Below are 27,943 nucleotides of genomic sequence, written 5' to 3' on the forward strand. Positions count from 1 at the left end.
AAGTAGCTTCCTTGCCCTTCACGGTCAGGGGAAGCATGTATCCTGGACTTCAGATGGTTTCTGGTGAACATGGACCACGGATATCCACATGATCTCCAGCATCAGCACATGCTATGGACCTCAGCACCGTCTCTGGTGGTACAGATCACAGACATCAACATGGCTTCAATAGAACACATGGGCCCCGGACATCAACAGGGCCCCTGGCTGTGGCAGAACCCTGGACCCAGACATGGCCCTTGGTGGCAGCATGCCCCACTGACGTCAGCATGCCCTACTGACGTCAGCATGGCTTCGAGTGGCAGCACGGATCATAGCCTTCTCTCACACCCGTCTTTGCTGTCTCTGTCCCTTCATCTTTCCCACCTCTCCGTGGCACATTCTCTTGTCATAGTTGTTAAAAATGCTGCAAGATCCCCGGCGGCAGTAGGCAGCGGGCCCACAGAGCCGCCAGTCCCAGGCAGAGACGGCTGCTGGTCCCGAGCGGGCTGGTCCCAGCGAGCCCAGGGGTGTGAGCAGGCGGGGAGTAGAAGGCACATGGATAGACACATCGTACAGAATAGAATTGGATATTTATTACTTAGAGGAGAGGGATGGGAGAAGGAGAAGAGGAAGGGAGAGACAGAGAAAGGGACGGGAGAGAGGGAGCAAGCGCGTGTCAAGAGGGGACAGCGAGAATCAAGATGGCGAGAGAAGGGCAGGGGTCACCAGGAATGGGCATGGCTTGTCTCTTAAAGTGACAATTAACCATAACAATAGTGGCGTTGGAAAATGTAGTGTGCCAAGCAGGATACTTTTGTCCAACAGTTTTACATGCAAATATACATGGCCACGAATTGTTGGTCTGGTTCAAGGTTTCTGGTTTCTGGTGCACCATAAATACTTGACCACTGCCAGGACTCAGCATCAGGGTGATCTTGAGGCTAGGCAGGCCACCTAGGGACAGGTTTTGAAGAGTGAGTCCCAGATTGCCAGACACCTCCAGCCCTCAGTATCAGCCTCTGACCTCCCTGAGGCTCCCCAGGCTCTACCTTTGTGCTTGTAGCCTGAAGGCAGCACCACTGCTGCCCCCTCCCCCACCATCTACCAGCAGGGCAAACCGCAGGGCACAGCCTCCACAGCTCCAAGCTGGGGGCCGTCAGCAGAAGGAGGACTGACTCTATTCAATGATGATATCTGGTTCTGTAGGATTCAGTCTTTCATGCTCCCACAGCTTGTAGATGGGAGTAGCTGTTGAGGTGGACCGACTCAAGGCATTGGATTTGGACCTGGCTGGCAGCAGATTGGTCAGCCTGAGGGCTTCTGCCTACATAGTCTTATATAAAAATTTATTAGCAGCCTGGCAGTGGTGGCACACTCCTTTAATCCTAGCTCTCAGGAAGCAGAAGCAGGCAGATCTTGGTGAGTTTGAAGCCAACCTGGTCTACAGAGCGAGTTGTAGGGCAGCCAGAGCTATACAGAGAAACCCTGTCGTGAAAAAACTTTAAAAAAAAGAAAGAAAAAGAAAAAGCACCTCAAAAAATTATTAGAAGAGTGGGAGAGGAGTCAGGGTGAATATGATCAAGATACATTGTATGTACATATGTATGAAATGGCCAAAGAACAAGTAAAAAAGAAATGAAACTTTGAAAATATCTTCTATATTAAGAATTCCAAAAAATATAAAGTTCACTTAAAATAAATTTTTAAGGGTGTGGCTCCTCTTAGGTTCCCCATGTTGCAGTGGATTACCCCCCCCCCCCAGGCAGCATTAACTGGACCCAGTGGGTAAAAATAATAAGCAAACAAAGAGTTCAAAAAATAAATAAATTTTTAGAACTGGAAGTATGTCACTGTACTTTCGGAATTATCTATTGTTCAAAAACGACAAAAATCATTTAAACATTGCTGGCAGCATTTGTGAGTCAAAAAAGTATTAGGAGTGCTGAAAAGACGGCTCAGCTCCTAAGAGCGGGTGCTGTTTTCCAGAGGTTGTGAGCCCATTTCCAGCATCCACATTAGGCGTCTCAAAACTGCCTGTAACTTCAGTTCCAAGGACTCTGATGCCTCTGGACTCTGCGGGCATCCACACTCCTGTGTACATACCCGCAATGCATACATATTAGTAAAAATAAATTTTAAAAATATATTAGAAAACCTGCCCTCAACATGACTTCTTACTTGAGAGATGCAGCATCCTGTATAGAGCTGGGGGTGAGGTGGAGTGGGGGAGGGGCGGGGCGGGCTGGTGTCGCGGGCACCTCAGCTCTGTGCACGGCCTGGGAAGGAAGTACTCCTCGATATGATGTGTGAGCAGAGCATATTTCCTGCAAGAACACTGGGCACACATACAAAAGTGGGGAGCATCCAAGACAGACACATGGGGGACTACGGCCAGTTTATAGTGCTTTGAGACAGGGTCTTGCTGTGTAACCCAGGCTGGTTTGGAACTCACAATGTACCACAGGCTGGCGTTAGCCCTGGGGTTACAAGCATTCGCCACCATGTTCAGCTTCACTGTAGTTTCAAAGTACAATAGGGTTCACTTTCCTGTCAGACTTTCAAGACTTGTCACCTACAGGGCCTGGAGGACCGCCTGACACTGCCCCTTTCTGGTTTATTTCCTAGGATAAGTCAGGTTTTCCTTCACTAACTGAGAGCATGTCATGTTGGGAGACTGGGCCCAGTGAATCTTTCCTCTCCTCCTCCTCTTCTTTTGATTTTTGGAGACAGGGTTTCCTCTTCTTTTGATTTTTGGAGACAGGGTTTCTCTGTGTAGCCCTGGCTGTCCTGGAACTAGGTCTTGTAGACCAGGCTGGCCTCAAACTCACAGAGATCTACATGTCTTTGCCTCCTGAGTGCTGGGCTTAGAGGTCTGCCCTCCTGTGAATTTTTGCCCTAGCATGTACCTGCAGAACTTTGGATAGGCACTTTGCTAGAGACAGTTTCATTACAGTTATTTGTGAGCCCAGGATTCACTGTCACGTTTACCTGTAAGAGATGTCTATGCTCTCATTTCAACTCTGCCTCCTGAGCGCTGGGACTAAGGCTGTGTGCGCCACCGCCCGGCCACACAGAAACGGGCCTCTAAATCATGCTCCTCCAGTCCTTCCAACCCTGAAGCTCAGGACCTTGAACCAACCAGACCCCCTCGCACCCTAGCACAGGCTAAGCAAGATCCCCACCACTGAGTTACTCCCACTCCCGGCCTGCATTGGTAATTTTTATGTCATCAAACTTCAAACTTCTCTCTCTCTCTCTCTCTCTCTCTCTCTCTCTCTCTCTCTCTCTCTCTCTCTCTCTCTCTCTCTCTCTCTCTCTCTCTCTCAGGTTCTTGGTTGATCCCTCGTAAACACCACTCAGCCGTCACCATCTGACGACAGTGGGGCTTTTTTAGGCAGTCTCTTTCGCTAGAATGCTTGGGCCTGTCCCTGTACAGCCCCGGGATGGCAGGGTCTCCCCTTCCTGTTTCGGAGGTGAAAAGCATCCTCAGCATCGGACCCCTGGTCCAGGCGCGGTGAGGTTAAGGAACGCGACCCCGAGGCCCCGCCCCGGACGCGCCCACTGGCGTCAGGGAAGCTGCTTCCCCCGGGGAACGACGCGAGCGCCTTCGAGGGAGCGGCCTTGAGCGCCCAGCCCTCCCCCACGGACGCACTTGGTACCGCCCGGGGGTTCCCCGCCGCTGCCGCCCTGCCGTCCAGGAGTCCCCTAGAAGACCCAACCCGGCTGCTGGGGCCCGGGACTAGGCGGCCATGGCGGGACCCGGCTCCCCCGGCGGCCCCTGCGCGCCCGCTGCCGTCTGGAAGCGCCACATCGTGCGGCAGCTGCGGCATCGGGACCGCAAGCAAAAGGCGCTCTTCCTGGAGCTAGTGCCGGCTTGTGAGTGCGCCCCGGGGGGCTCGGGGTCAGGGCTCGTCCCCCGCCACTCGGCTCGTGACGGCGCGGTCTCGATTTCCCGGTTTTGCACCGGGAACCCGTTTACGCCCGACCAGGGTCCCCGCCTGCCACCTCCGGCCCAGGCGTGGCTTAGCCCTCAAGACTCCGCTCTGCCTCCCCTGAGCATCCTAGGCACAAGCTCTGTCTCTCTGTGCTGGTTTTCCGTCCCCGGGGCAAGGCCTGGTCAGTCCGATTGGCCCCCAAAGTTCAGGCAAGGGAGGCAGGCGTGGTCAGAGAAGCCTTAGTAGCCGACAGGAAGGAGCGAAACCGTGGTAGATTCTGCTACTGATTGATTATCCTGGCTAAGGTTCGTGGAGCATCTCAGTGCCTAGTGGGTCATACCCCGAAGGGACCCGGGCTTCTTTTGGGTGCCTGTTGTGCCAGCGGAAGTCAAGCCCTCCTAGGTCGGTCAGGAGGGGGTGTGGCAGTTCAAGCCGAGAGACACTGGAGTGTATTTACTGCCTCTGGTCAACTGCGACTGTATATTTGGGGCCGAAAGTCTAGCCACAGTCCCTGCTGCTTCTTCATTTGGTGCTAATTTTGGTGCGCCCACGCAATCGAACTTGGTTTTCCTTGGAATTTTCCAGGGGCTGGTCTTTTCTTGGGGTCGTATGCATCCACCTAGGCCTCAGTTCTCCAACTGCTCTAATGGGCTGTGGGGCTATTTGAGGGAGGGGCCATCACCAAGACTTCTATGGGAGCTACAAGTTTGGGGAACAAGAGAGATCCAGGTCTGTGGTATGGGTAATTCAAGTCCTTATTCTCAGATTTCTTACTTGTAGTTGAGACATATTGTGACCCTGTATGCTGGAAGGTGGGGGTGGGGCGGTGCCTTGGGGTCTGGGGTAGAGTTTTGAGAATTAGGTTTGGTTCAGGAACCCCAGTCAGGTGACCGTGAGGGAAGGGAGATGAGGGTCTGGGCACGAGTTTATCAACCCCAGTCTGCCCTGGAACTGTTTTGTTTTTTTTTTTTAAAAAAAAAAAAAGCGGAAATGACTGGAAAGGGGTGTGTGTGTGTGGGAGGGTCCAAGGTCAAACCACCTAACCTGAGAAGGTTTGCTAGATAATTGCTCAAGGAGTTTCAGTATTGGTCAGGGGGAAGCTACTGGGTGGAAGTGAGAATTACTTAATTGAAAATGTGGAGGCCTTGGAGGGGAAGTGACTTACTGGAGGCCACAGGCAGGTGTTTGCTTGAAGGTGCTCTGGATTCAGACTTTGCCTCTTGTGGAGATGAAGTAATCTCCTTGCTTTCCTTCTGTTCTTTATCAAGTGTGACCTAGCCATCTGTCCCCAGCAGTGGTGGTCTTTCTGTTCTTGGGAGAGCAGGTCCTCTCCTGGGTGGGCCTTCGGGCCAGTGGTGTGGGGAGGGCTCACCAGGCAGATGTCCCCCGGGAAGGAGCAGAGCCCAGCCCCAGGAGCTTCCCTATTCCCAGGGCTCCTGGACTCTGCAACCATCCTAGCCTGAGGGAACGTGTATGTCAGGGGTCTGCTGGCAAGAATCTGCCTCTGCCATAGGCTCATGCCCTCTTGCATCCCCAGATAACCACCTCCTAGAGAAGGCTGAACTGCTAGCCAACTTCTCAGAAAAACTGAAGTCAGATGATGTTGCCTCCACTCCAAATCTGGACTCCTGGTGAGTCTGCATGTGAGTGACCGCAGCCAGCTGTTCATGCCTGCCTGTCCTCTGCTCCCCCTGGACCTCATCAGCTGGTAGACAGCCCCTGAGTTCTCCCCAAGCCAGCTGTTTAATATCTTTACCCTGACTCGTCTTTTTCGGCACTGGCCTCCTGTCCAGTCCTACAATCCTGTTCCTCCTTCCGTGACTTTTCCCGCTACCTGTTCCACAGAGGGAATGAACACAGGAGCAGGGATGAAATGGGAGACAGAATGATAAGGGGAGATAGTCTATGTAGACTAAAAGTGACCCTGAACCCCGATTTCCTGCCTCCACCTCTCAGGGTCAGCACACCACACTTGGCTTCCCTGTGTGTGTATATGTGCTATTTGTATGTGCATCTGTCGAGGTTGGAGGTAACACCGTACATCTTTCTTAATTATGTTTCACGTTAGTTTTTGAGACAAGGTCTTGTATTGAACCTAGAGTGGACTGACTCAACTTTCTTAGCTCTGAAAGTGTGACAGGTTTTAGTGTGGGTGCTGGGGCCCAAACTCAGGTCTTCATTTTTGTGTGGCACCTAGTGTGCCGAGTGAGCCATCTTTCCAACCCTGAGCTATGTTTTACGGTGTTGTTATGTAGCTCAGGCTGGTCTTGATCTCAGAATACTGTCTTAGCCTCAGTTCTGGGGAAGCAAGCAAGAGCTGTTGTGCTGGCAGGTGCTTTTTTTTTTTCTCCCGAGACAGGATTTCTCTGTAGCTATAGAGCCTGTCCTGGAACTCACTCTGTAGACCAGGCTGGCCTCGAACTCACAGAGATCTGCTTGTCTCTGTCTCCTGAGTGCTGGGATTAAAGGCATGTGTCACCACCGCAGGGCTGGCTGACAGGTGCTTTTTTTTGTTTTGTTTTTGTTTTTGTTTTTTCAAGATAGGGTTTTTGTCTGTTTGTTTGTTTAACAGCTAGCTCTGGCTGTCCTGGAACTAGCTCTAGTTGTCCTGGAACTAGCTCTAGCTGTCCTGGAACTAGCTCTAGCTGTCCTGGAACTAGCTCTGGCTGTCCTGGAACTAGCTCTAGTTGTCCTGGAACTAGCTCTAGCTGTCCTGGAACTAGCTCTAGTTGTCCTGGAACTAGTTCTGTAAGCAGAGACTGCTTGTTCGTTTCTGGCTGCCCTAACCTAAAAAATCACACAGAAACTGTATTAATTACAACACTGTTTGGCCAATAGCTTAGGCTTCTTTCTAACTAACTCTTACATCTTAAATTAACCCATTTCTATTATTTTATTTTTTACCACTAGGCCCGTGGTAAGGTTCTGGGGCATCTGCCTCCTTTGGCAGCTACATGGTGTCTCTCTGACTCTACCTTTTTTTCTCTTCTATCTCTGCTTGGAATTTTTGCCTTGCTCTATGCTACCAGGAACAAACAAGCAGCCTCTGCCTACACAGCTCTTGTAGACCAGGTTGACCTTGAACTCACGGAGATCCACTTGCCTGTGTCTCCTGAGTGCTGAGATTAAAGGCACCACCACTCCGCAGGAGAACGTATTTCTGAGACTGCTCTTTCTCAGACTGGCTTCCACTTACCCTAAGAGAAAGCTAATGGCTCTTCAATTTTTTTCTGGGGCACTTTTAGGGTACATTTGGGGCACTGGGGTGAGAGGAGATACCGTGAATTGTTTTTATTGTCAGGGGGGAGTTCTCCGGGCCTGTCTCTGACCACGTCTCAACAGCAACCTCTCTGAGGGTGAAGTGGCAGGAGGAGAAGAAGGGACTGCAGCTGGTCTGCGGTGAGGTAAGCAGGGTGGGGAAGCCAGCAGCGAGTGGGCCTGTATTTGTTGCATTATCTTGGCAATGCTCCACAACTTTATAGTCGCAGAGGAGTATAATGGGCTTAGGGATGTGGACCCTGGACTTGAACCTTTACCCACACAAAGCTACTTTCTGTGATTCTTCATTTTTTCAAGAACTGTTTATTGACTATCCAAGGAACAGGGAGTGTGACCATAAACAAGACCTGGCCCTGTGGGTTTCCATGGAGGCTGGGATGAGGCACTAATCACATGTCATTATAGCGTGTCTCCTCACTTGCCCCACACAAGGTCGGAGTGGGTTATGTTACATTTGGGAGCCTCTCCCCAGAGTGCGGTGTGGCTGTAACTGACAGTGGTGTGACATTATTACATGCAGATTTGTGTAACAATCAGGATGTTGCAGTTTTGTTTCCAAGTTCTCTTTCTTGCTATCCTTTTTAGTCACACCAGAACATCTCCAATCCCTGGCAACCACTTACCTGTTTCCATCTCTATCCACCACTTGAATTTTGAAAGCAGGTGACAGGTGAGGGAAGTGGAGATGGTGATTGGCTTTCTCAGTATTGAAAATGATAAATGAGCTGGGGTGGTCGTGGGGCCCCACACCTTTAATCTCAGCACTCGGGAGGCAGAGGCAGGTCGATCTCTGAGTGTGAGGCTAGCCTGGTCTATAGAGCTAGTTCCAGGACAGCCAGGGCTATGCAGAGAAACCCTTTCACGAAAAACCAAAAACGAAAAACAAAACAAAACAAAGCCCCCAAAAGATAAATGTTGTGATTGGTTTATGATGGAATGGGTGACGCATCCTGCCTGTACAGGGTCCCTCTCCAGGCCTCTCACGTGGGGAGTGTGGCAAGGCAGGTGAGCAGCCTTGGCTTGCTCCTCAGGTAAGAAGAGTCCCCAGCTGCCATCGTTTCCTGAGCCAGAGGTGTTGGTGCTGGTCTTCTTGCGACACTGGTGGGCACAGCGCTGCCTTGGGATCTGTTCTTCCTAGAATTTCAGCACCCAAAGGGGAGGGTGAGGCTGCGCCCTACACCCTGTGGTTCTGACTCTCAGCTGAAGGAATACTGAGATCGCCTCATCTTGCAGGATTGAGTCAGGGCGGTGCACTCCTAATCTGTTCTTTTTTTGGTTTTGGTTTTTTGAGACGGGGGTTTCTCTGTGTAGCCCTAGTTGTGCTAGAACTCACTCTGAAGACCAGGCTGGCCTCACACTCACAGAGATCTGCCTGCCTCTGCCTCCCGAGTGCTGGGATTAAAGGCGTGCGCCATCACCGCCCAGCCCTAGTCTGTTCCTGATCTTAGTCTCCTGTGCTTCTCTGGGTTGGGCACTGGTGGGGGCGGGCTAGGAAGCAAAGTGTTGGGAGATGGGAAATAGAACACAACACCCATCGCAGCCCAGAATACACCGGTTCTTTATATGGTATAAATGTATTTGTATATGGTATAAATGCATAATGTAGTTAAGGTGGCCTGGGTTCAAGTGTCTGCCACTTAACTGTGTTAACTTTGGATAAGTCACTTACCCTGTCAGCATCCTCGTCACTAGTACGGAAATGGTAATGCTTCGTCTTGGTGTTATGGAGATTGAAAGTTAGCTTGGGATAAAGCATGACACAGTGCAAGCTAATAGTCTGCATTATGTTCCTGATAGTAGTTCTGGGTTACTTACTGGTTAGGAGAGCACTCCCCTGCTGCCGGGCAGATTCCTCTTGCTGCAGGTTAACCGTCTACCGCAGGGCCAATGAAAAAATAAAGGACACATCTAGGACTGACACTTACGGGTCAGACTCCAGGGCCCTTGTTCTGACAATTATCCCATGAAGCTGTGGCACATTCGTATACAGGTTCCAACCTATCGCAGCTTGGGTCAGGAACGCCGTAGGGGTAGTGGCTGACTAGGTCTACCCTGGAGAGGCGCCCATGTCATCTGTCCTCCCCAGATGGCGTACCAGGTGGTGAAAAAGAGTGCAGCCCTAGAAACCCTGCAGTCACAGCTGGAAGAGCGACAGGGCAGGTGAGATGAGGGTCGGGCGCGGGTAAGGGAAGGACCCCTAGAACTTTCCCCAGTGTCCTTAAGCGCCCCCTAGACCTGTGGTTGGGGGTTAGACGTTCCTCCGTCTCCGCCCTGCAGGTTAGAAGCCCTACAGGCCTGCGTTGTACAGCTACAGGAGACACGGGCACAGCAGGTCCGGCAGCTGGAGGAACGGCAGGCGGAGAACGCGTCGCAGAGAGAAGCCTACGAGAAGCTCCTCAAGCAAGCAGCGCACCAGGAGGCCGCATTGCGCAGGCTCCAGGAAGAGGCACGGGACCTGTTGGAGCGGCTTGTACAGCGTAAAGCACGCGCAGCCGCTGAGTGCAATCTGCGTAATGAGCGCAGAGAGAGGTGAATGCCTTGGGCCACGCCGCACCCGAAGTAGACCACGCCCTCTTGAGGCAGTCTGGCCGGCCTAATTGAGAGGATGGGGTGGAGGGGTGGGGTTGTGTAGGATGGGGATGGTCATGGTCTCCCACTGATCAAAAGGGATCCACTTAAGCTGGGTCACTCTTCCTGTAAAGCATTTTCTTGAGCCTTTAGGAGGTTTTCCTCTCTTGTCAGGGCCAACCAAGCTCGGGTGTCCCAGGAGCTGAAGAGAGCAGCTAAGCGGACTGTGAGCGTCAGCGAGTAAGAATGGGGAGGGATGGGATGACTCTGGGATTGGGTTACTACCCCAGGATGTGTTCACCACCTACAGTCTACCCCCACCCACTCCTGCTCCTGGGTGCCTGTGTGCACGGTACAGGCCCCTGGACAGGTCATGGAGGCCAGACCATGGTTCTTAGCCGCTGGGGATCAGCTCTTCTTGTATACTGCTGGGGCAGAGAGGGATGGCCTGCTTTGGTTCTCTCCCAGGATCCCAGACACTCTAGAAGGTGGGACCAGGGAGGAGACTGTGCCTCTAGCTCCTGCTGCTATGCCCGAGTTCCTGGAGAGAGAGACTTGTGAGAAATGGAAGAGGCCTTTCAGGTGAGCATACAGGTACTTCTTCTGAGTTGTGCCACCCAGAAGGCTGCCCATGTCTTCTTCAGGATCGGGGTGAGCTTTTGGAGAGAGGCCTGTGTTCTGTTTTGACCTCAGTGCCTGGAGGCAGGTAGTGTTATTCCATTGTCTACTTTCAAGAACCAGGGCTCTTAGGGTGAGCCATAGTCTTATGAAAGAGTGTTACTGGGAGGAAAGTGGACAAGACCCAAAGGTTAGGTGTCCCAGGCTTGTGTGTGCAAGGTTAGTAGTGTGTTCACACTTGAGCTATGATGGGGGGGGGGGGAGAGAGAGAGAGAGAGAGAGAGAGAGAAGGTGGGTCTCATGTAGCCTAGGCTGACCTCAAACTCAGTGTGTAGTCAAGAATGACTTCAAATACAATAGCTGAGATCATAGGCATGTTCCACTATATCTTAACTGACCTGTCACTGGGCTGCCACTCCTTCCTCATTTGCTGGGCTGAAGATTCTTTTCCCTGGGGTAGTGAATGAACAGTAACATCATGAAATGTTGGTTCCCCAAATTCTTTTTTTTTGTTTTTGTTTTTCGAGACAGGGTTTCTCTGTAGCTTTGGAGCCTGTCCTGGAAGTAGCTCTTGTAGACCAGGCTGGCCTCAAACACACAGAGATCCTGGTTCCCCAAATTCTTGGCAGCCGTAATGGGTCTAGATGTCCCAGCATAAACATTTACTTGGGTGTTTTGGGGGCTGCTCAGCAAGCTGGAGTGTTCCCTATTCGTTGTCTCAACCTGGGAGCATCATTATCTTCACCGCTCCTCAGGCCGGGGCTCCTTCCCTGAGGATCTTTTGTTGGTGAGCATGTGGGGAATGAGACTCTTTGTACCATCTTGGTGGAGGCTTGGGGAGGTATTCACGATCAAGGTTCTCCTCCCCTCCACTCTTCTTGGTTAGTCTATATCAGCTCTCCTACTTTTCAGTGAATCAAATTCTAGTCCTTGAGTGCTCATGAGCCTCCTCAAAGGTCACTAGCAAAATATAGGTATCAGTGACTTCTGGTGGGACAGCCGTGAGCCATGCTCTCAGTGTGTCTCTCCATTCTGCCCAGGTCTGCCTCCGCCACCTCTCTGACACTGTCCCGCTGTGTGGATGTGGTGAAGGGGCTGCTGGAGTAAGTGTGTGTGCACATGTGTGAAGGGATTCGCACCCTTGAAAGGCTCCCTGAGCCTTGGTCTGTCCATCCGTAGATGCCTGTCTGTATGTGCAGCTTGTTGGGCCCCACAGGCAGGATCTGGGTGGATAGCTCAAGACCAACTCCTGATAACTATTTTCCAGGTTCGTAATACTCTGTCTTTATTCAGGGTCCTCATAGGGGACTAATAGCTCCAGCCTGAGGCTGATCAAGAACGCACACTCAGTTGGGAAACTGAGGCTCAGAAATGTCTAAGATTTGTTCAGAGTTACTTAGCCTAGCAGTGGTAATGCCATTACTGAAATTCCAGCCGGCATTAACATTTCTTTGTACCCACTACCCTGTCTTGTGTCTGCTTGTCTAAGTGTACAGTGCCCTCATCTCCACAGGGTTGCTCAAGCTGGGTTGTGGCCCTTGCTCACTGTGCCTTGGGGAATGTCCTGCTACCTGCCATGTCTGCTTCTTGTTGCTGCCTCAGGAGAGCTTAAAGTCCCCATGTTAGCAGGTTCTTCTGAGTGCTTTTCTGTCCCCACCCCTATAGTTTCAAGAAGAGGAGAGGGCACTCAGTTGGGGGTGCACCTGAGCAGCGGTACCAAAGCATCCCTGTGTGTGTGTCTGCCCGGCTTCCTACCCAGGCTCAGGATGTCTTGGTAAGGAAGGACCTCATGTTTGGGGTACTAATGAGAATGCTCAAGGGTGGGCCCCAGCAGGTGGAGTTTGCCTGTAGCCTGTAGTGGGAGCCACACAGCACTTCCCAGTAGAACACAGACTGGTGAGCATGAGACAGGAGGCAGCAGGGGTCCGGCTTAGTTGACCTGCTGGGGCCAAATCTGAAACTTAAGGTTTTCAGAGACCCCCACTGGTAACTGCCAAGCCAGAAGCAGATGTGAAATGCCTGTGAGTGGGCACCAGCAGGCATATATGGGGAAGATCTGGGTGCCAACTCCATACCTTCTTTCTTCTTCCTTCTCCTCCTCTTTCTCCTCCTTCTCTTCCTCCTTCTCTTCCTCCTCCTCCTCCTTCTACTCTTCTTCCCCCTTCTCCTTCTCCTCTTCCTCCTCCTCCTTTTTTTTTTTTTTTTTTAACAGGATGCCCATCTCTCTGAGGTCAATGCTGTTTGTTTTGGCCCTAACAGCAGCCTCCTGGCTACTGGAGGGGCTGACCAGCTCATCCACCTCTGGAATGTCGTGGGAGGTAAGAGTTCCTTCCTGAAAGTTAACCCAGCACTTTTCTGCAGACCCCATTCTCAGCTTGATCTTGGGTTGGCCCTGGTCTTAGTCCTGTCTTCCCTGTTCCCTGCTGGAATGAGTCTATGTATAGTGGCTGGACAACTCTGAGAGGGACCTGCAGGATGGGGAAGGCAAGTCCAGATGGCTGCCCATGGAGGAGGTGAGGATCCATCCTTCTCAGGATGGATAGAGCCAGGTCCTGGGCAAGTTCCTGGGTTTACTAAGCTGCCTCTTTTTCATTTTTACACAGGGTTTCATTATGTAGCCCTTGCTGGCCTGGAACTCACTATGTAGACCAGGCTGGTCTCATACAGAAATCTGTGTGCCTCTGCCTCTTCAGTGCTGGCATTAACTCTGTGCCAATGTGCCCTGAATAGCTACATCCTATTCTAGTGTCACTCAGACTCCCAAATCAGTGAGGTGACCAACACTAGGCTGTCCTCGAACTCACCGAGATCCACTTTAATCCTCTGCTGGGATTAAAGGCGGGCGCCACCACTGCCCGGCCAGCACCAACTCTTTAAGGCTTCCTAGAAGTGGGTCTCCTGCTGGCTTGGCCTGGTCTGCTGTGTGACCTAGGCACAGCCCCTCCTCTCTGGTCTTCTCTAGCATTGTGAACTGCCTCATTGCTCCTAGGGCTGTACAGCAGGTTTAGTAGGTGCATTCTCCACCCAGGCCCTAGGCCAGACCCAGCCATCCTGTCATCTACTTCCAGCTTGGTGTCTCAGTTCCTCTACTTTGTAAGGCTAATAACCTAATTTACTATCCTTTTAGGTCGCCTGGAGGCCAACCAGACCCTCAGAGGAGCTGGTGGCAGCATCACCAGTGTGGATTTTGACCCCTCGGTAAGGAGTTACCTCGGTCTCTACACAGGGCAGTGGGGCTCTGGGGTCTGAGGGCACATTGTGGGGATTGTAGAACCTGTCCTGGAGGAGCTGCCCTCACTTAGGCCATGGCTCTCCCTACCTCAGTGACTGAGGGCCAGTGCCTCTGCCAGGCCCAGTGTGGCCCAGGACCTCTCCTACTCCCTTTCTCCAGGGCTCCCAGGTTTTGGCAGCTACTTACAACCAGGCTGCCCAGCTCTGGAAGGTGGGAGAGATCCAGTCCAAGGTGAGGCCTGGCTGGGGAGGCTGCCTAAGGGTTATGGGTCATGCTTCAGGATTTGTAGGGTGGCTATTTTGGGGGTTGGCTTAATCTATGCTTTTCATGAGGACAGGAAACACTGTCTGGACACAAGGATAAAGTGACAGCTGCCAAATTCAAGCTAACAAGGCACCAGGCAGTGACTGGGAGCCGTGACCGGACTGTGAAGGAATGGGACCTAGGCCGTGCATACTGTGAGTCCCACTTGCCCCCACTACTAGTCACGGGGGCCTTATGTTATTCTGTAGCAATGGCTCTGGGGTTCATGCCATTTGGGCTAAAACCTCTAATGATTTCCCTTCTCTGTCACTCACTGCTGCTCTCTTCCTGCTTTCTTGGCCACTGTGGTCTTCAGAGGTAGGGTGAACCCTAGGCTGGGAAGGAGATTGCTCTACTGAACCTTAGAGTCTCCACAGTTGTGGGTGCTGGTGACCCTCCTTTGAGACTCTGGGCTCTCCTCATTGGCCCTCAGGTTCCAGAACCATCAATGTACTTTCCTACTGTAATGACGTGGTGTGTGGGGACCACATCATCATCAGTGGCCACAATGACCAGAAGATCCGGTTCTGGGACAGCAGGTGACAGGCATGGGCTGTGGGTGATTTTGTTCCTTTCCCTGGCAGTGGCAGGAAGGGAAGGGTTGTAGAACCTTGGGGAAGTGTGGCTGTGGGGCCGGCACTGCCGATGGGTTGCTTCTTCTGGCCATGGTCTTTGAGGGTTCTGTGTACCAGGGGAGCTGTGCCACCTCCCTAGTGGCTCTCAGCACTGAACTCTTTCCCAGACCTTATAACCAATGGAGACAAGCACCTTTTCCATATTATCACTACGTTCTAGTCAAAATCGGCTTCTTAAAGTGATATGCCTAATATTAAGCATGAATGGCTGACTAAAGCAGGTCTCTGCAGCATCTCTTTTGGAGATTGCTTCTTTGCTGGGGGTTGAACCGAGGGCTTTATGTCTGCTATGAGAATACTCCCAGCCTTTTTATTTCTTATTTTTGAGACAGGATCTCAATAACGTTTTCTAGGCTGGCCTTGAACTTACGATTCTCCTGTCTCAGCTGTGATTAGATTCCTGTGCCACCATGTCTGGCTATCGCTGTTACTCCCAAGCCTCCTAAAGGCTACAACTCTCCAATCAGTCTCTCAATGGAGAAAACGGCTGTAGTGTCAGCCTCAGCCCTGGGATCCAGGCCTGCGGTGCCTCTGGAATACGTTATCTGGGAAAGTGGCCACATACAGCCTGTCAGAAGGAATCTAGGATGCGTCTTCCTCATCCCTCTCTATCCCTACCTCCTCAGGGGCCCCCACTGTATCCAGGTCATCCCTGTACAGGGCCGGGTTACCTCCCTGAGCCTCAGCCATGACCAGCTGCATCTGCTTAGCTGTTCCCGAGACAATACACTCAAGGTCATCGACCTGCGACTCAGCAATATCCGACAGGTGTTCAGGTATCGGCCTGGGCCTGTTGGGCCTCTCCTGTCCGAGGTCCTGGGGGGTACTCCCTTGTAGTCCCTCTAGATTAAGACCTGCTTGAGGACTGGCACAGTGGGAGCAGGCGGCATTGTGACTCCAGCCCTGTTCTGTCCTCAGGGCGGATGGCTTCAAATGCAGTTCTGACTGGACCAAAGCTGTGTTCAGGTGTGTCTGGGAGAGCATGCCTGTAGAGCCATGTAATTGTGTGTGTCTGTACTTCTGAACCCCTTCTCACGTTCTGTACAGCCCTGACAGAAGCTATGCACTGGCAGGCTCCTCAAATGGAGCCCTGTACATCTGGGATGTGGACACCGGGAAACTGGAGAGCAGCCTCCAGGGACCCCACTGGTGAGCGGACCCATCATTACCACAGTCCTGGGAGCCCGTTCATACGAGGCTTTACACACTGCCCCAGTCACTGCTCCTGCTGCCCTTCTGAGGTCTGTCTTCCCTTTCTTCAGCGCTGCTGTCAATGCTGTGGCCTGGTGCTTCTCTGGGAACCATGTTGTGAGTGTGGATCAAGGCAGGAAGGTGGTGCTCTGGCACTAGGTCACGATTTCCCTGGATGGACTGGAGCTCTGTTCTGAAGCCAGAAGCCAGAGGACAGCCTTCCTCTGACCAGGACTCCAGAGTTGGGGTTGGGTCAAATGTGGATGCTATGTGAGGGCCTGGCAGGACCTGGCCTGTTTGTTTAAAAATCAAATGTCAATTAGGGATTACAATTTTTAAAAATCTCTATTTGCTTATTTTTCTCAAAGTGGAAAAAAAGAACCTGTGTGTTGCCTCTTTGAAGCTCTTGGGGGGTCCGGGGAGACTGGCTGTACTAGTCTAACCATGGTATAGCATGAAGGCCGTGAGGAGCAGTAGCTCTTGGGGCTGGAGGGTGGTGATCCTGGTGGTAGGCCTGCCTGCCTCCTGCCACTATCTCCTCCCTGTGTGTTAGCTCTGTCCCTCACGGCGCCAGTCTCTAGGGCTGCTGTGTTTGGTGCTCCTCCCTAAAGGTGCCTTTACTCTAGTCTTGTCCTTACCAGAAGCCGTTTCCTCAGTGTTTGTCGTTCTTGTTTTGGACATAGTCATGGTATATAGCCCTGGCTAGTCAATAACACATTTGATGGCTCAGGGTAGGCTCAGAACTTGAGGCCTCAGCCTTAGTGCGGGGATGGCAGGCACTGTCTCACCCCTCAGCATCTGTGGGGTCAGGGTTCCCCTTCTGCCTTCAGAAACCCAGCACTTTATTGTCCTGCAATGCCTCTTCCTTTGCCTTCAATGTCCTTGTCCTTCCCAATGGCAATGCAGGTTGTGTTTTGGGATCCCTTGATGGATAGCCTACCTTACCTGCCAGTTGGGTAAGAGGTCTTGGTCCCTCACTTCCAGTTTGCTACCCCTCTTATATCTGGGAGCAAGTGTAAGAATAGGAACAGTATTCCCTGTTTCCATGCCTGGCTCAGAAGCCACAGGAGATGCTTCCTGAGTGGTTACATTCTCTTGCTTAGCAAGTTCAATAGTCCAAGATTCCAGGAATGGGACATTACTATAGTTGAAACTTTACCCTCAGTCTGGCCCAGCTCTCTGTGGCCACTAAGGGTCACTAGTTCCCTAGTCAACAGGTTTGATTGATTGTATTCTTTTTGTCTGCTGGGAAAGATTCCCAGTGGCCGCCATTACTGAGGACCACCCCAGCCTCAGGCTTGCTCTCTGCAGCCTTATTCATTCCTCCCGACCACTTGTGATGGATCATGTTCTACAGAAGAGAAGTGAGGCATGAAGGTTGTCATTCCAGGTCACACAGCCACGAATTGTTCTGCATTATATCCTGCAACCTTTTCTTTTGAAACATGGCCTATGTGGCTGAGTGTGATTGTGAATCTGATTCTCCTGCCTGTGCCTCCACCTTCCAAGTCCCCATATGGTGCTGGGGACTTGAACCTCAGGGCTTTGTGTGGCCCAGGAAAGCGGTCTGCCAAGTATATCTTCAACCAAAATCCTCTTTTTCAAAAAATTATTTTAGGTGTATGAGTATTTTGTCTGTATGTATGTTAGTGTGCTGTGTGCGTATGTATGCATGGTATCCACACAGGCTAGATCCCTTAAACTGAACATAAACCCCAACATAAACCTTGATAGTTATGGATGAGCTGTCATATGGTTGCTGAAAACTGAACCCAGGTCCTTTGCAATAACAGCAAGTGCTCTTAATCTCTGAATCACTTCTCTAGCCCCTGCACCAAAACCAAAATCTCAGGAGACAGACTCCCAACCAGGCAGGGCTCCTCCACCAGGGGTACACAGAGCTGTGCCTGACCTTACACTCCTGAGTGCTCTTCTATTCTGGACTCTGAGCTGAAGGTTCTATCTGTTGAAATGAGGCCCATGCAGGGACACCAGAGTGAGTCCTGGGAGGCTGCTGCCAGCCACACCATCTGGGCTAGGTCCCTCCAGATATTTTTCTCATACCTTAGGTAGTAGTGAACCCTATTTTGATGACCCATGAGAGTTACCCAGGTAATGTAAATCACTCCTGGGTACAGAGATCCTCTGCCCTTCCAGCTCTCCTGAGGGAGCTCATATGAATCCCTGAGGAAGAGCCAGGGCCAGCAGGGAGACCTCTAAGGTCCCTAACAAAAACTGGATGGCCAGTGTGTGACGTGAGAACCAGATAAGTGGCAGGAGTTTGCTTAAGGTCACAGCAGAAGTATTTGACAGGGACTTAGGCTCATGTGGTAGAATGCTTGTTTAGCATGCACAAAGCCCCATGTACGTTCAACCTCTTGTACCGCATAAAACTGAGTATTGTATAGTATGCCTAGAATCTCAACACTTAAAGGCAAGAGGATCAGAAATTCAAGGTCATCCTGAGCTGGAGGCCAGCCTGGGCTACAGGAGATGCTGTTCAAAAAAATTTTAAAAGAAGCCAAAATAAAACAACAAAAAATGGGTGAAGAAAGATTCTGATTCTCTTTGGGAATGACTAGATTCAGGTTCAGCTTCTGTTCCTATCTCTCTATAAATCTTCCAGGAGGTATGTGCCCCCGATGGAGCTTTCTTTAGGGGCTGATCTACAGGTGTGAGAACTGAACTGCCCAGTCTCAAGCCTTACTGATCCTGAGACCCCAGGGATAAGAAACAAGTCCTGGAGTAGGGATTTTACCCCAGTCCTGGCTCCTCAGTCTCTCCCACAGGATGTGCTCGGAAGGTTGTATCTGGAGTCCTCACACCAGGTATAGGCCCAGATATATATACCATGGCTTCTGGAAGTATATCGCTAGTCACTATCTTCAGTCATCTGGAAGTATATCCCTAGTCACTATCTATCTTCAGTTATCTGTATGTTGCCTTATTTAATCCTCCTGGATCTGAGGCAGTTTATAATATCTTTTCACTTCCAAGTTACAGATGAGGAAGTCTGAGGAGGGCTGAGGGTTCTCGGCAGCACAAGCTTTAAGAAAGCAAACCTAGCAAGAGTCTAGGAGGAAAACTAAACTGGTTATGTCAAGTTGTAGGACTTCAGGAAAAATTTCAGTTCTCCCTTTTCTGCTATAAAATTTATGTAATTTGGTTTTACTTCTGACACATATGTATACATACTAACTTACACTAAACAAATGCAGAAGATTTAGTGCAGCCAGATACTGCCATAGGCCATTCAAGAGAGAGCTGGGCAGTATTAGAACCAAATCCTAGAGCTGTGGCTCTGACTAATGCAGCCTAGGAGTGTCATCATAATAGAGCATAACCTTGTCTCTAGGGATGAGTCCAGAGACCTAAATTTTCTTGTTCTTCTGTCACCAAGAAATCCATGTCTATTTTCAAACACTGTTAGCTTTTGTGTAATTTCCTCCTGCATCTAGAATAATTCAACTGATCTAGAAGTCGCCTTCATTGCATCCTTGAAGGTGGGGTGGTAGAAGCTGGGAGGGAAGGATGTCCCATTAGGTAGTAGCAGGACTGGAGCCTGAGACCAGGTTGGAGGCTTGGTCAGTTCCTGTGACAAAGGAAGTCCACAGGATAGGACAACTAGGTGAACTCTGACCTAAGCTGAAGACCAGATCCCCTAGGTCAGTGTCAAACTTCAAAGGGAGCTGCGTTCACTGCAAAGCACGTGCCCTTGGTGTATTCAGGCCTTGTTTTCTCTGTGGGCTATGATGTGGCTCGGGGATGGAAAAGGACCCTCGCACTGAAGACCTTGAGGGTGGAGAGATGACTGTGCAGATGGTGTTTGTGTACAGGCTTCTCAGGCTACAGGACGCAGGATCAGTCCTCACATCTGCCCCAAATGGTCCGGCCTGGATTTAATAACCCACACTTGACTTCCACATTCATGTTGCTCCATATACTGATGGTGGAAATGCGAATGGATGCAGTTATTTTGGAGGCCAATTTGGCAAAAATCTAACACAACTAAATATATACCCTTTCTGTCAAATTCTACATTTAGAAATTTGCCCAATATTTAGAATAGAAAAAAATTTATAAAGAAGTATACACTTCTTTAAAGTGATGTTAACTTTAATTTCCTAGAATCAAGCGGCTTGATACAACTTAAATGCCCTTCACTAAAGGAATGATTAAATTATTACATAGTCAAACAAGTGACGATGCAGCCATGAAAAGAAATGACAAAAGTGGCTGGTGAGATAGCTCAGTGAGGGAAAAAGCACTTCTGTAGGGAGATGATCAAGGAACTGCTTCTGCAAGGTGGAGAGAAAGCCATCTCAAAAACTGTCCTGATCCACAAATATGTGCTCTCTTCCTTGGCTTGTGGTTGTTTGGAAGCCAGAGGGACTCATCTTGTAACTAGATCACCAGCATGTCTAAGAGTCACCCTGGAAAAGAACAGCATTAGGGTCTTGTTGCCTGGGTGAACTCACTGCCTGCTCCCTGCACAGGGTAAGTGGTTTAAGCAGGGCCCAGGAGCATCTTTGTAAGAAGCAGTTCCCCCTCTCCTTTCTCTGTTTAATCAACTCTTTTTTTAAATCAGAACACTTGGAAAACTTAATTCCATTTTTTATTATTCAACATTTTATACATAATAAATACAAACTTTTTACAGCCACTGTAAAGAAAGCGCATCTGCACGGAGGAGGCTTCCTTTGAGCCCTGACCTGTGCACGGTGATGCCGCTACTCGGCCTGGAGAGAAGCGTTATTTTTTAAAAAGAAGGCATATTTTTCAACGTTGTCCTTAAAATAAAATTAGCAGCTCTTCCAAAAAAAATTAAAATATAACAAAAGAGTTCAAATAACTCTGAGGTTATGAGAAATTCAAATCCAAGGACAACTTGGTTATCTAAAGAGAATACAAGACTGGGTGGCAGGAATTGCTCTATTATAAGCACTTTAAAGATCAGCAAATTTGAAAATCTTAAAACACCTTTTTAATTTTTTAAACTTAAGAATAAGTTTGATAAACATAAAAGACCTCAAATAGATCAACAGATAAAGAAATCCAAAAAACAAAAATCCAGATTTATGGAGAAGAGTCATTAGAGCATCATTGCTAAAGTGATCAAATGACTGAAAGTCCCTTCAGCTCTGATATCAGTCAAAGATCCCACGGGGACATGTGAGCACTTCAAGTTTTTAGAGATTCTCAGGAGGGATGGAAATTTCAAAGCATCATACAACCTTTAAATCTGTGAATTTCATTTCCTAACCAAGGTAAAAGGGAATTGGCAAACATCACTTTGTTTCCTAGGTCAAGAAGACCTACAGTCCATATTGTGGGCAGCCCTTCAGGGCCCTGCTGCTGTGGCCATAGGGAACACCAGGTGGCTCTCCCATGACCTGCAGGTCTGGTCTCCTTGGTTTCACCTGTGCAGGTGTGCAGTCCTTTATCCTTTCCACAGGAAACAGGTTTCTTCCAGGGCCCACAGGTTCTTCACCCCAGACAAATACCAGGGCTGTGGAACCTGAAGCTGCACTTTCTGTAGGTGACAGCCGACCTGCACCAATCACAACCCTATGTCTGGCTTGGGAATAAAATAATATAAGGGCCTTCCCCATAGAGAAGCTGCACAATGTAGACCCGTGTCCTCAATGCAGCCAGACACTTGGGTTCAAAGGATACTGGTCAGAAGCGTAGACACTGTAAAAACCAAGAGGGAAAACACCCAGAGACAAAAAGAACACTAAAGTGGCTCATTTCAGATCTGGAGGCTCCACTTCTGCTTTTGCCATAACCTCCCTTCTACTCCCTTCTTCTATGTGATGGGCAAGATGTGGCTTCAGTCCCTCCAGGTTAGCCCACTAATACTAAATGAATGGCATAAATATTAATACAAAGGACACTGTTATTTTAAATCTGTTAGTTGTGGAAGAGATGTGCATTAATGCAACTGGCGCTAAGCTCAGGCAGTTCACTTTCTTCCCAGTAGGGTTGCATTTTCAGTATGGGAATGAACCTCAGGGAGGAGCCAGCCTCTCCTGGATCCTTCTTATTTCCTTATATAGTCAACATAATCTGATTAATACTTAATCAGAAGAGCAAAATCCACTTGAAGACAGATGAGATCTTTGCCACAGCCTTGTGACTACAGTAATATACTGTACAAGTGCACATGAGCAGTAATTCTGGGGCTGTGCCCTGGATCTGGGTCTGGCCTTGAGTCTCATATAAAAATGGGCCACCATAAGGCATGAGAGCTGCCCCCCTCTGCATCTAGGACCCGCTATGGTTTGTGCTATGGTAGGAGAGATGACATAGAAAATGACAACAAAAAAGGCACAATCAGGCCAACCAGTCACATAGAATCCTCCGTGGTTTTGCTCTGTTCAAGAGTCATCATCATGCAAAGGTGCCTAAAAACGACTGGCCAAACTCCAGCCTGGCCTTGATTGTAGCAATGACAGAAGGTAAACACACTGTCACACCAGTGTGATCTCCACGTCCTCCATTTTTTCAGTTGGCCGTCGGTGGTTCTGTGTGGGTGGTGGGGGTGCCGCCCGAACCTGAGCAGGAGACAATTGCAGGATTGTCATTCAGCTTGCTGACTCAGAACCTGACACATGGAAAGCTCCAATGCTCCTCTTTATAGACACCGACACCTTACTGTCTGGGAAATGCTCCCAGCTTTCCCTGTGTTCCCTACCCTGAAAAGCAGGTCCCATTCTGCATGAAACGTCAGATCAGATTGCTTGTTAGGTTGAATGTCCCAAGACATGTGTTTCTGTAGTCCTAAAACCCTTCTCAAAGCAAAGGCCTAGAGGTGTCAGAAAGAAGACAGACAGATAAGCAGACAGACACACACCCACCCAACAAAAAACGAAGCAAAAAAGAAGACATGATGCAGGGAATGGAACTGCTCACTACGTCTGAGGAGAGCCACAGGGAGGGAGGCTGGAGGGATAGGCAGAGGCAGGTAGCAAAGGGCTTTACAGTTACAGCCATGCATGGTGGTACAGCTCAGCATGAAGGAAGTAGAGGCAGAACTGCACAAAGCCAGAGGCCAGCCTGAGCTATACCATGAGGTTTTTGTCTCAAAACAAACAAAAAACAGGGCTGGGAATGTAGCCTACTGGTAGAGTGCTTGTTTAGCAGACTGAAGACCCTGGGTTCAATCCTGAGCCCTGAAAACAGAAGTTGAAGGAAAAAAAGAATCAAGAACTTGGGCTTTATTTGTAGGCAGAGGTTTTGGTTGGTTGTAAGGAGTGTCAGATCTGGGTGGGAAAACATTATTCAACAGCTTGAGAAGAGAGAGACTGTAGGTAGACACGAGTACTCTGAAGATGACTTAGGAGATGTCCTGGTCATCTGGATGAGTGATGGTGTCAACCTGAACAGTTCAGAGCAGTGGAAGGTTCTGAGAGTAAACCTGCTGGGCTTACTCTCTGGTAAGTGTCTGCGGTGAGGGGTAGGAGGCTGGGACCAATAAGGCAGCAGGAATGACCCCAAGACTTGGAGGAGGGTGTGGGTCCACACAGGCAAGATCTCAGAGAAGGAACATGTCCAGATTTAGTTCCATTTTGCTGAGTTTGTGGGCGTGGGGCATCTAAGCTGTGATTCCACAAGCCAAAGCTCAGGAGAGAGACACGAATACAGGAGCTGTTAGCATGGAAACAGAACCATGAGGGGAATCTACAGAGATGGATGGCAAGTCTTCTTCACTTCTTTCCCCTCACCTGACAGCCTTGCTGCCACTGTCTGCTCTGGCCTCCTAGTCTTTGAGACAAAGGCTTGTTATTACATAGCCTAGGCTGGATTTGAAATCATGACCTTCCTACCTCTGCTTTCCAAGTACTGGGAATTACAGGCATGTGCCACCATGCCTAGCTAGTAGCCAGGTTCTAAAAATGTGGAAGAAACCAACACAGGTGCTGCCCATCACTGCAGCGTCTCCCTAACAAAGACCCCAAGATGGCTCTCAGGGCACATCTGCTGAAGAATAAAGCCAGTGGATCAAGGTGGTTAAGGTATCAAATTCAGATAAAATAAAATTGCCTCCTCTAGATTTCAAGTTTTCAGGCTGTGGCCTGGGAGTGCAGTGGTAGATGTGAGTGGGAGGACAGACTTCTAACTGCAGAGATAACTCCGTGTCAGAACATGTCCTTCAGAAAATAAAGCACAGAGAAATAGGTTCTTTAAAAAAAAAAAACTGTAATGTGTGTACCTGTTTTGTCTGCCTGCATGCCTGCATATACTACTGTATATGCAGTATCCTTGAAGGCTAGAATAGGGCACTGAATCCCCAGAACTGGAGCACTATGAGTTGTCACATATGGCTATGAGTTGTCACAGGGGTGCAGGGTATTGAACCCAGGTCTCTTCTGCCTGCCTCTCTACTTGGACTAAAGGTGTGTGCCACTACAGCCCAGTTGAAAATGGGTTCTTAACAAATGTATGCTAAGCAATTGCTTCACTTTAGAACTGTATTATATTTGTATTTAAGCACTGCACAGCTACCCTCTTTGATCTTCCCTGGCTCAGTTGGAAAGTTCCAATGTACACTAGATCAGTTATTTTATAGCCTTCCTCCCTTCAAGAAAAATGATTTTTTTTTTCTTTATGTGTACCATGTGAATCCCTGCCCTGGTGACTGAGAAGGCCAGGAAAGGGCACTGAACTCTCTGGAACTGGAGTTGCAGACAGTTGTGAGCCACTATTGTATGTTGCTGCTGGGAACCAAACTCAGACCCTCTGCAGTAGCAGTAAGTGCTCTTAACTGGTAAGCCAAATCTCTAACACCTCCCTCTTTTTTTTGGGGGGGGGGTCTGGAATTTGCTCTATAGACCACATTAGCCTAGAACTCAGAGACCTGCCTTTGCCTTCTGATGCTGGGATTAAAGTCACCACCCGCAGCTCACTTTATAGCCTTTCTTTCCAAACTGCATGGCAGATCAGCAACAAGAGGGACCATGGGGGATAACTGATTTCTCACTTTCAATTTGAAAGAACTATGCAATTCTTTACAATAGGAGACTTACAGGCCGCAGTTTGCCATATGAGGTGTCAGGAGTCTGCCTTGAGGCTTGTGAGAACCCTGGTGATTCAGCATGAAGGCTGTTTTCTGGGGGAGAGAACCCAAGAGGTTGACAACTGAACAGTAGAGATGCTAGTGTGATAGATGTGAATGCTGAGGGCGTGTGCCCAGAACACTTACCACTGGCTGAAGGAGACCGGGGAAAGAACTGGGAGCTCCTCTTATCTGGACTGGGATAAGGGCTGCTGGGAGGCTGGTCATACAGCGGCAGTGGAGGCAGGGATGTGTGCGGCTTTGGGGATGGAGAGATCTGCAGCAAAGGAGGCAGAGTTATGAGAAGCTGTCCTCAGGAAGGAGTGCTTGGCTGTCCTGCTGCTCAGCACGCCTCTCCTTTCTCTGGAGCTAAGTTATAACTGTTAACACTTGTCAGTCTCAAGAAGCAAATGGGTCTGAAATAAACTCTGAAGCTTCAACTTCGTATTGCACTTAACACTTCCTTCTCAAATTTCATTATTCTATTGATTCTAGTGGATCTTAAACAGTTACTAAGTCAATGGGAACATTCTTCTACTAGACAATTCAGCTAAACCTGTGAAGAACAAAATGGAGGACAAATGTGTGAAGATAAAATCATTATTGAGTTTCTGACATCCCTAGGTCTTCTCCATGTCAGACTAAGCAGTCATAATCACATGCTTTACCCTTCCATCTGCCGGGCCTGCTGGAACAGATCTCTAGAGAGGACAAATCAAACTGACAATTTCCCGTAAAACAACACTTAGTTGTGGTGAGGGAAACTGAGCCCCCCGAGCTTTGGTAGAACCTGGGAAAGGCAGGGTTCTAGTGAGGTAGAAGGGCCAGCTAAAGACCATACTGCAGAAGCTAGCCTGTGACAATACATCCCCTGCCTGGCTTCTTTCTCTCCAGCAAAATCTCTTAAATGTCATATGAAATTCAGTATTTTAATGAATTCAGAGAAAACAATTTGGGAAAGAGAATAGAATGTAAAATAATCATTTTCTACAAAGTCCTAACAAGTCTCTAGTTTTCCAAATTCAGCTGTACAGACACCTGGCTATTAAGGGGCAGAAGGAAGGAGAAGCTTATCTATCTTTTCCCCCTCATGTACCTGAACCTCTCTTGTCCATGGAGTGTCACCATTCTCTGAGGCTGAGAGCTCCTCCACTAGCACCGATGGGAATACACCAATTCGCCCACTGAATTCCCCTTCCCAGAAGCCATCATCATCCTGGTTTTCTTTGTTCAAGATACGGATAATTGCTCCCTCAGGAAAGGACAACTCGTCGTCTGTCTGGCCCTCATAATCATAAAGTGCTTTCACAAAACAGACTGAAAGCAAGAGAAAGACAAACCGATGAGAACAGACAAATGCATTGCTTTTGTCCTTAACTTTAACAGAAGGTCTTTTCTGTAGCCCAGGCTGATCTCAAGCTTGCAACAATCCTTCTGCTTCAAACTCCCAACTACTAGGGTAACAGTGTACACACACCATTCTAGCCAGCAGGACTGATTTTGCAGCCACCCTTTTGCTCCAGGACTAGTGAACATCATACAAGACAAAATTAAGTTTTAAGTTTCTACTCACTGAAAGTAACTTTATGCTTCTCCTGAACAGGACTAGTGCTATCAAATATAGGAAGACATACAACATAAAGTGCTTTTAAATCTACTAAAGGCTTTAGTAACTTTCAGGTGCTAGTTTAGGTCAGAGCTGTGACCAGACTGAGAGTCTTATTTTAGTCTTTACCACTAGCATCTCCATTGAGGCTGCCTGAGACGAGGTCTGCTTCTGTGGAATTGCTGGACGTGTGTGACCGACTGTCCAAAGCAGCCAGAGACTGCAGCATGCTCAGCAGGCTGTTTGAGGTGGGAAATTGCAGGTACTTCTCTGGAACATAACCCACTTGTCCAACTTTATTTCGAGCCTGGGTAAAAGACAGGGGGAAAACATGCTTGTACACACCATTTGGAGAGAGTATACCAAGAACCAAAATAAATGCCTAAAACATCACAAGAAGGGGTGATATGAGCAAAGGAATATACCTTTACCCAGTCTTCCATATCTCCATCTTCAATCACTTCTAACACCTCATGTTCCTCAATGGTCAACTCATCTGGTTGAGAAGCCTGCAATGTAGGATGGCCATGAACAAAATCAAAAAGGTTAGATACAGAGCAGATGTGAGCTGGTTATGAAAATATTGAAATGATTTTGAGAAACAGAATTTCACTGTTGTAAAACTGTCATGATGAGGTGAAGTTTTACTTCAGAAAACTAAACAAAATAAAACTGCAACAGAAACTGGCTCCTCGAGAGTAATCAGGTTCAGTGAGCAGAGTGCAGAGCTGGGAGCAGAGGGCATGGGTGTTGCTTCCAGCTCGCTTGTCTGCTGTGCTAATCTGCCACAAGTTATTCAGCATAATGCCTTCATTTACTCCAAATGTCAAGTCAGTCATGCCATTCTCTGGAGAATGGTGGTCAATGGCAAGAATAAGCACAGAACCAAGATGACCTGGGAGGCATAAGTAACAGAGAAGGTCCTCGAATGGAAGTGCATGGAGTGAAAACACAGACACCATGTACATGGATTGCAGTGTGGCTTGCGCAGTGCTGAGGGCTCCTCTGCAATCAAAGAGGAAAGTTATGAGCAAGCCAATGACTGAGGTGGGTTCTCCAGATGGATGTTTCTCCATAACTCTAGTAGCTTTACTGTCTCAGCTGGCACCCACCACCACATCTGCTTTTGAGACACAGAACCCAGAGGAAACTCAGATGCTCCAGAGGGAACTCCACCAAGAAAGGAGAGCCTCCACCAAGGCTTCCTGAAGAGTCTTGTCTGTCATATGTGACATGTCTTCTAGTTCTCCAGTAAAAAGTCTTCAAAGTTTTCCCTAAGTCCATTATCACACAAGGCTTTATTGTTCTTCAAATCTCAAGTATAAAATATCTCTAAATTATACAAAGAAATAGAAGGTCATAAAATGAGTCACATTTTCTTTTCTTTGGGGGGGATTTAGGATCTCATGTAATCCAGGCTGACCTCACTCAATCTTGCTATGCAGACCCTGAATTTCCAATCCTCTGGCACCCACTTACTGCGCGGTATGCTGCACACAACTACGGCTGAAAGAGGTTTGCTTCCCGAGATACCTT

The 27,943-nt window shown here is 49.0% G+C and overlaps 2 protein-coding genes across 9 annotated transcripts in view; one reads left to right on the forward strand and one right to left on the reverse strand.

Moving 5' to 3' along the window:
• The first annotated feature begins 3,559 nt into the window (after positions 1–3,559).
• Atg16l2 (autophagy related 16 like 2) lies at positions 3,560–16,087 on the forward strand. 5 transcript variants are annotated; one of them, XM_048429509.3, is made up of 18 exons: positions 3,560–3,858; positions 5,455–5,548; positions 7,219–7,321; positions 9,283–9,356; positions 9,474–9,725; positions 9,939–10,004; positions 10,233–10,346; positions 11,423–11,485; positions 12,048–12,156; positions 12,595–12,700; positions 13,510–13,580; positions 13,774–13,845; positions 13,952–14,072; positions 14,351–14,456; positions 15,179–15,328; positions 15,471–15,518; positions 15,600–15,701; positions 15,815–16,087. In XM_048429509.3, the coding sequence occupies exons 1-18, from the start codon at positions 3,732–3,734 to the stop codon at positions 15,900–15,902; spliced, it is 1,866 nt and encodes a 621-aa protein (XP_048285466.3). In that variant the 5' UTR covers positions 3,560–3,731; the 3' UTR covers positions 15,903–16,087. The 5 variants fall into 5 exon arrangements, with proteins under 5 accessions (XP_048285466.3, XP_048285467.3, XP_048285468.3 ...); XM_048429511.3 differs by lacking the exon at positions 3,560–3,858 and adding an exon at positions 3,912–4,222 and having other exon boundaries at positions 5,455–5,560; XM_085692802.2 differs by lacking the exon at positions 3,560–3,858 and adding an exon at positions 3,912–4,222.
• Positions 16,088–20,345: 4,258 nt separating this feature from the next.
• Positions 20,346–27,943, reverse strand: part of Fchsd2 (FCH and double SH3 domains 2) — a 231,214-nt gene continuing 223,616 nt past the window's right edge. For all 4 annotated transcript variants that reach the window (XM_087908664.1, XM_087908666.1, XM_087908665.1 and 1 more), the window contains 6 exons: positions 26,833–26,916; positions 26,537–26,714; positions 25,898–26,118; positions 24,949–25,078; positions 24,773–24,855; positions 20,346–22,300 (listed from right to left, as the gene is read on the reverse strand). In XM_087908664.1, coding sequence (XP_087764790.1) covers positions 22,217–22,300; positions 24,773–24,855; positions 24,949–25,078; positions 25,898–26,118; positions 26,537–26,714; positions 26,833–26,916 — 780 coding nt within the window. In that variant the 3' untranslated portion in view covers positions 20,346–22,216. The remainder of the gene's footprint in view (positions 22,301–24,772; positions 24,856–24,948; positions 25,079–25,897; positions 26,119–26,536; positions 26,715–26,832; positions 26,917–27,943) is intronic.

The sequence above is a fragment of the Myodes glareolus genome, chromosome 7 (genome assembly GCF_982192425.1).
Source record: "Myodes glareolus chromosome 7, mMyoGla1.1, whole genome shotgun sequence".
NCBI classification, from domain to species: Eukaryota; Metazoa; Chordata; class Mammalia; order Rodentia; family Cricetidae; genus Myodes; species Myodes glareolus.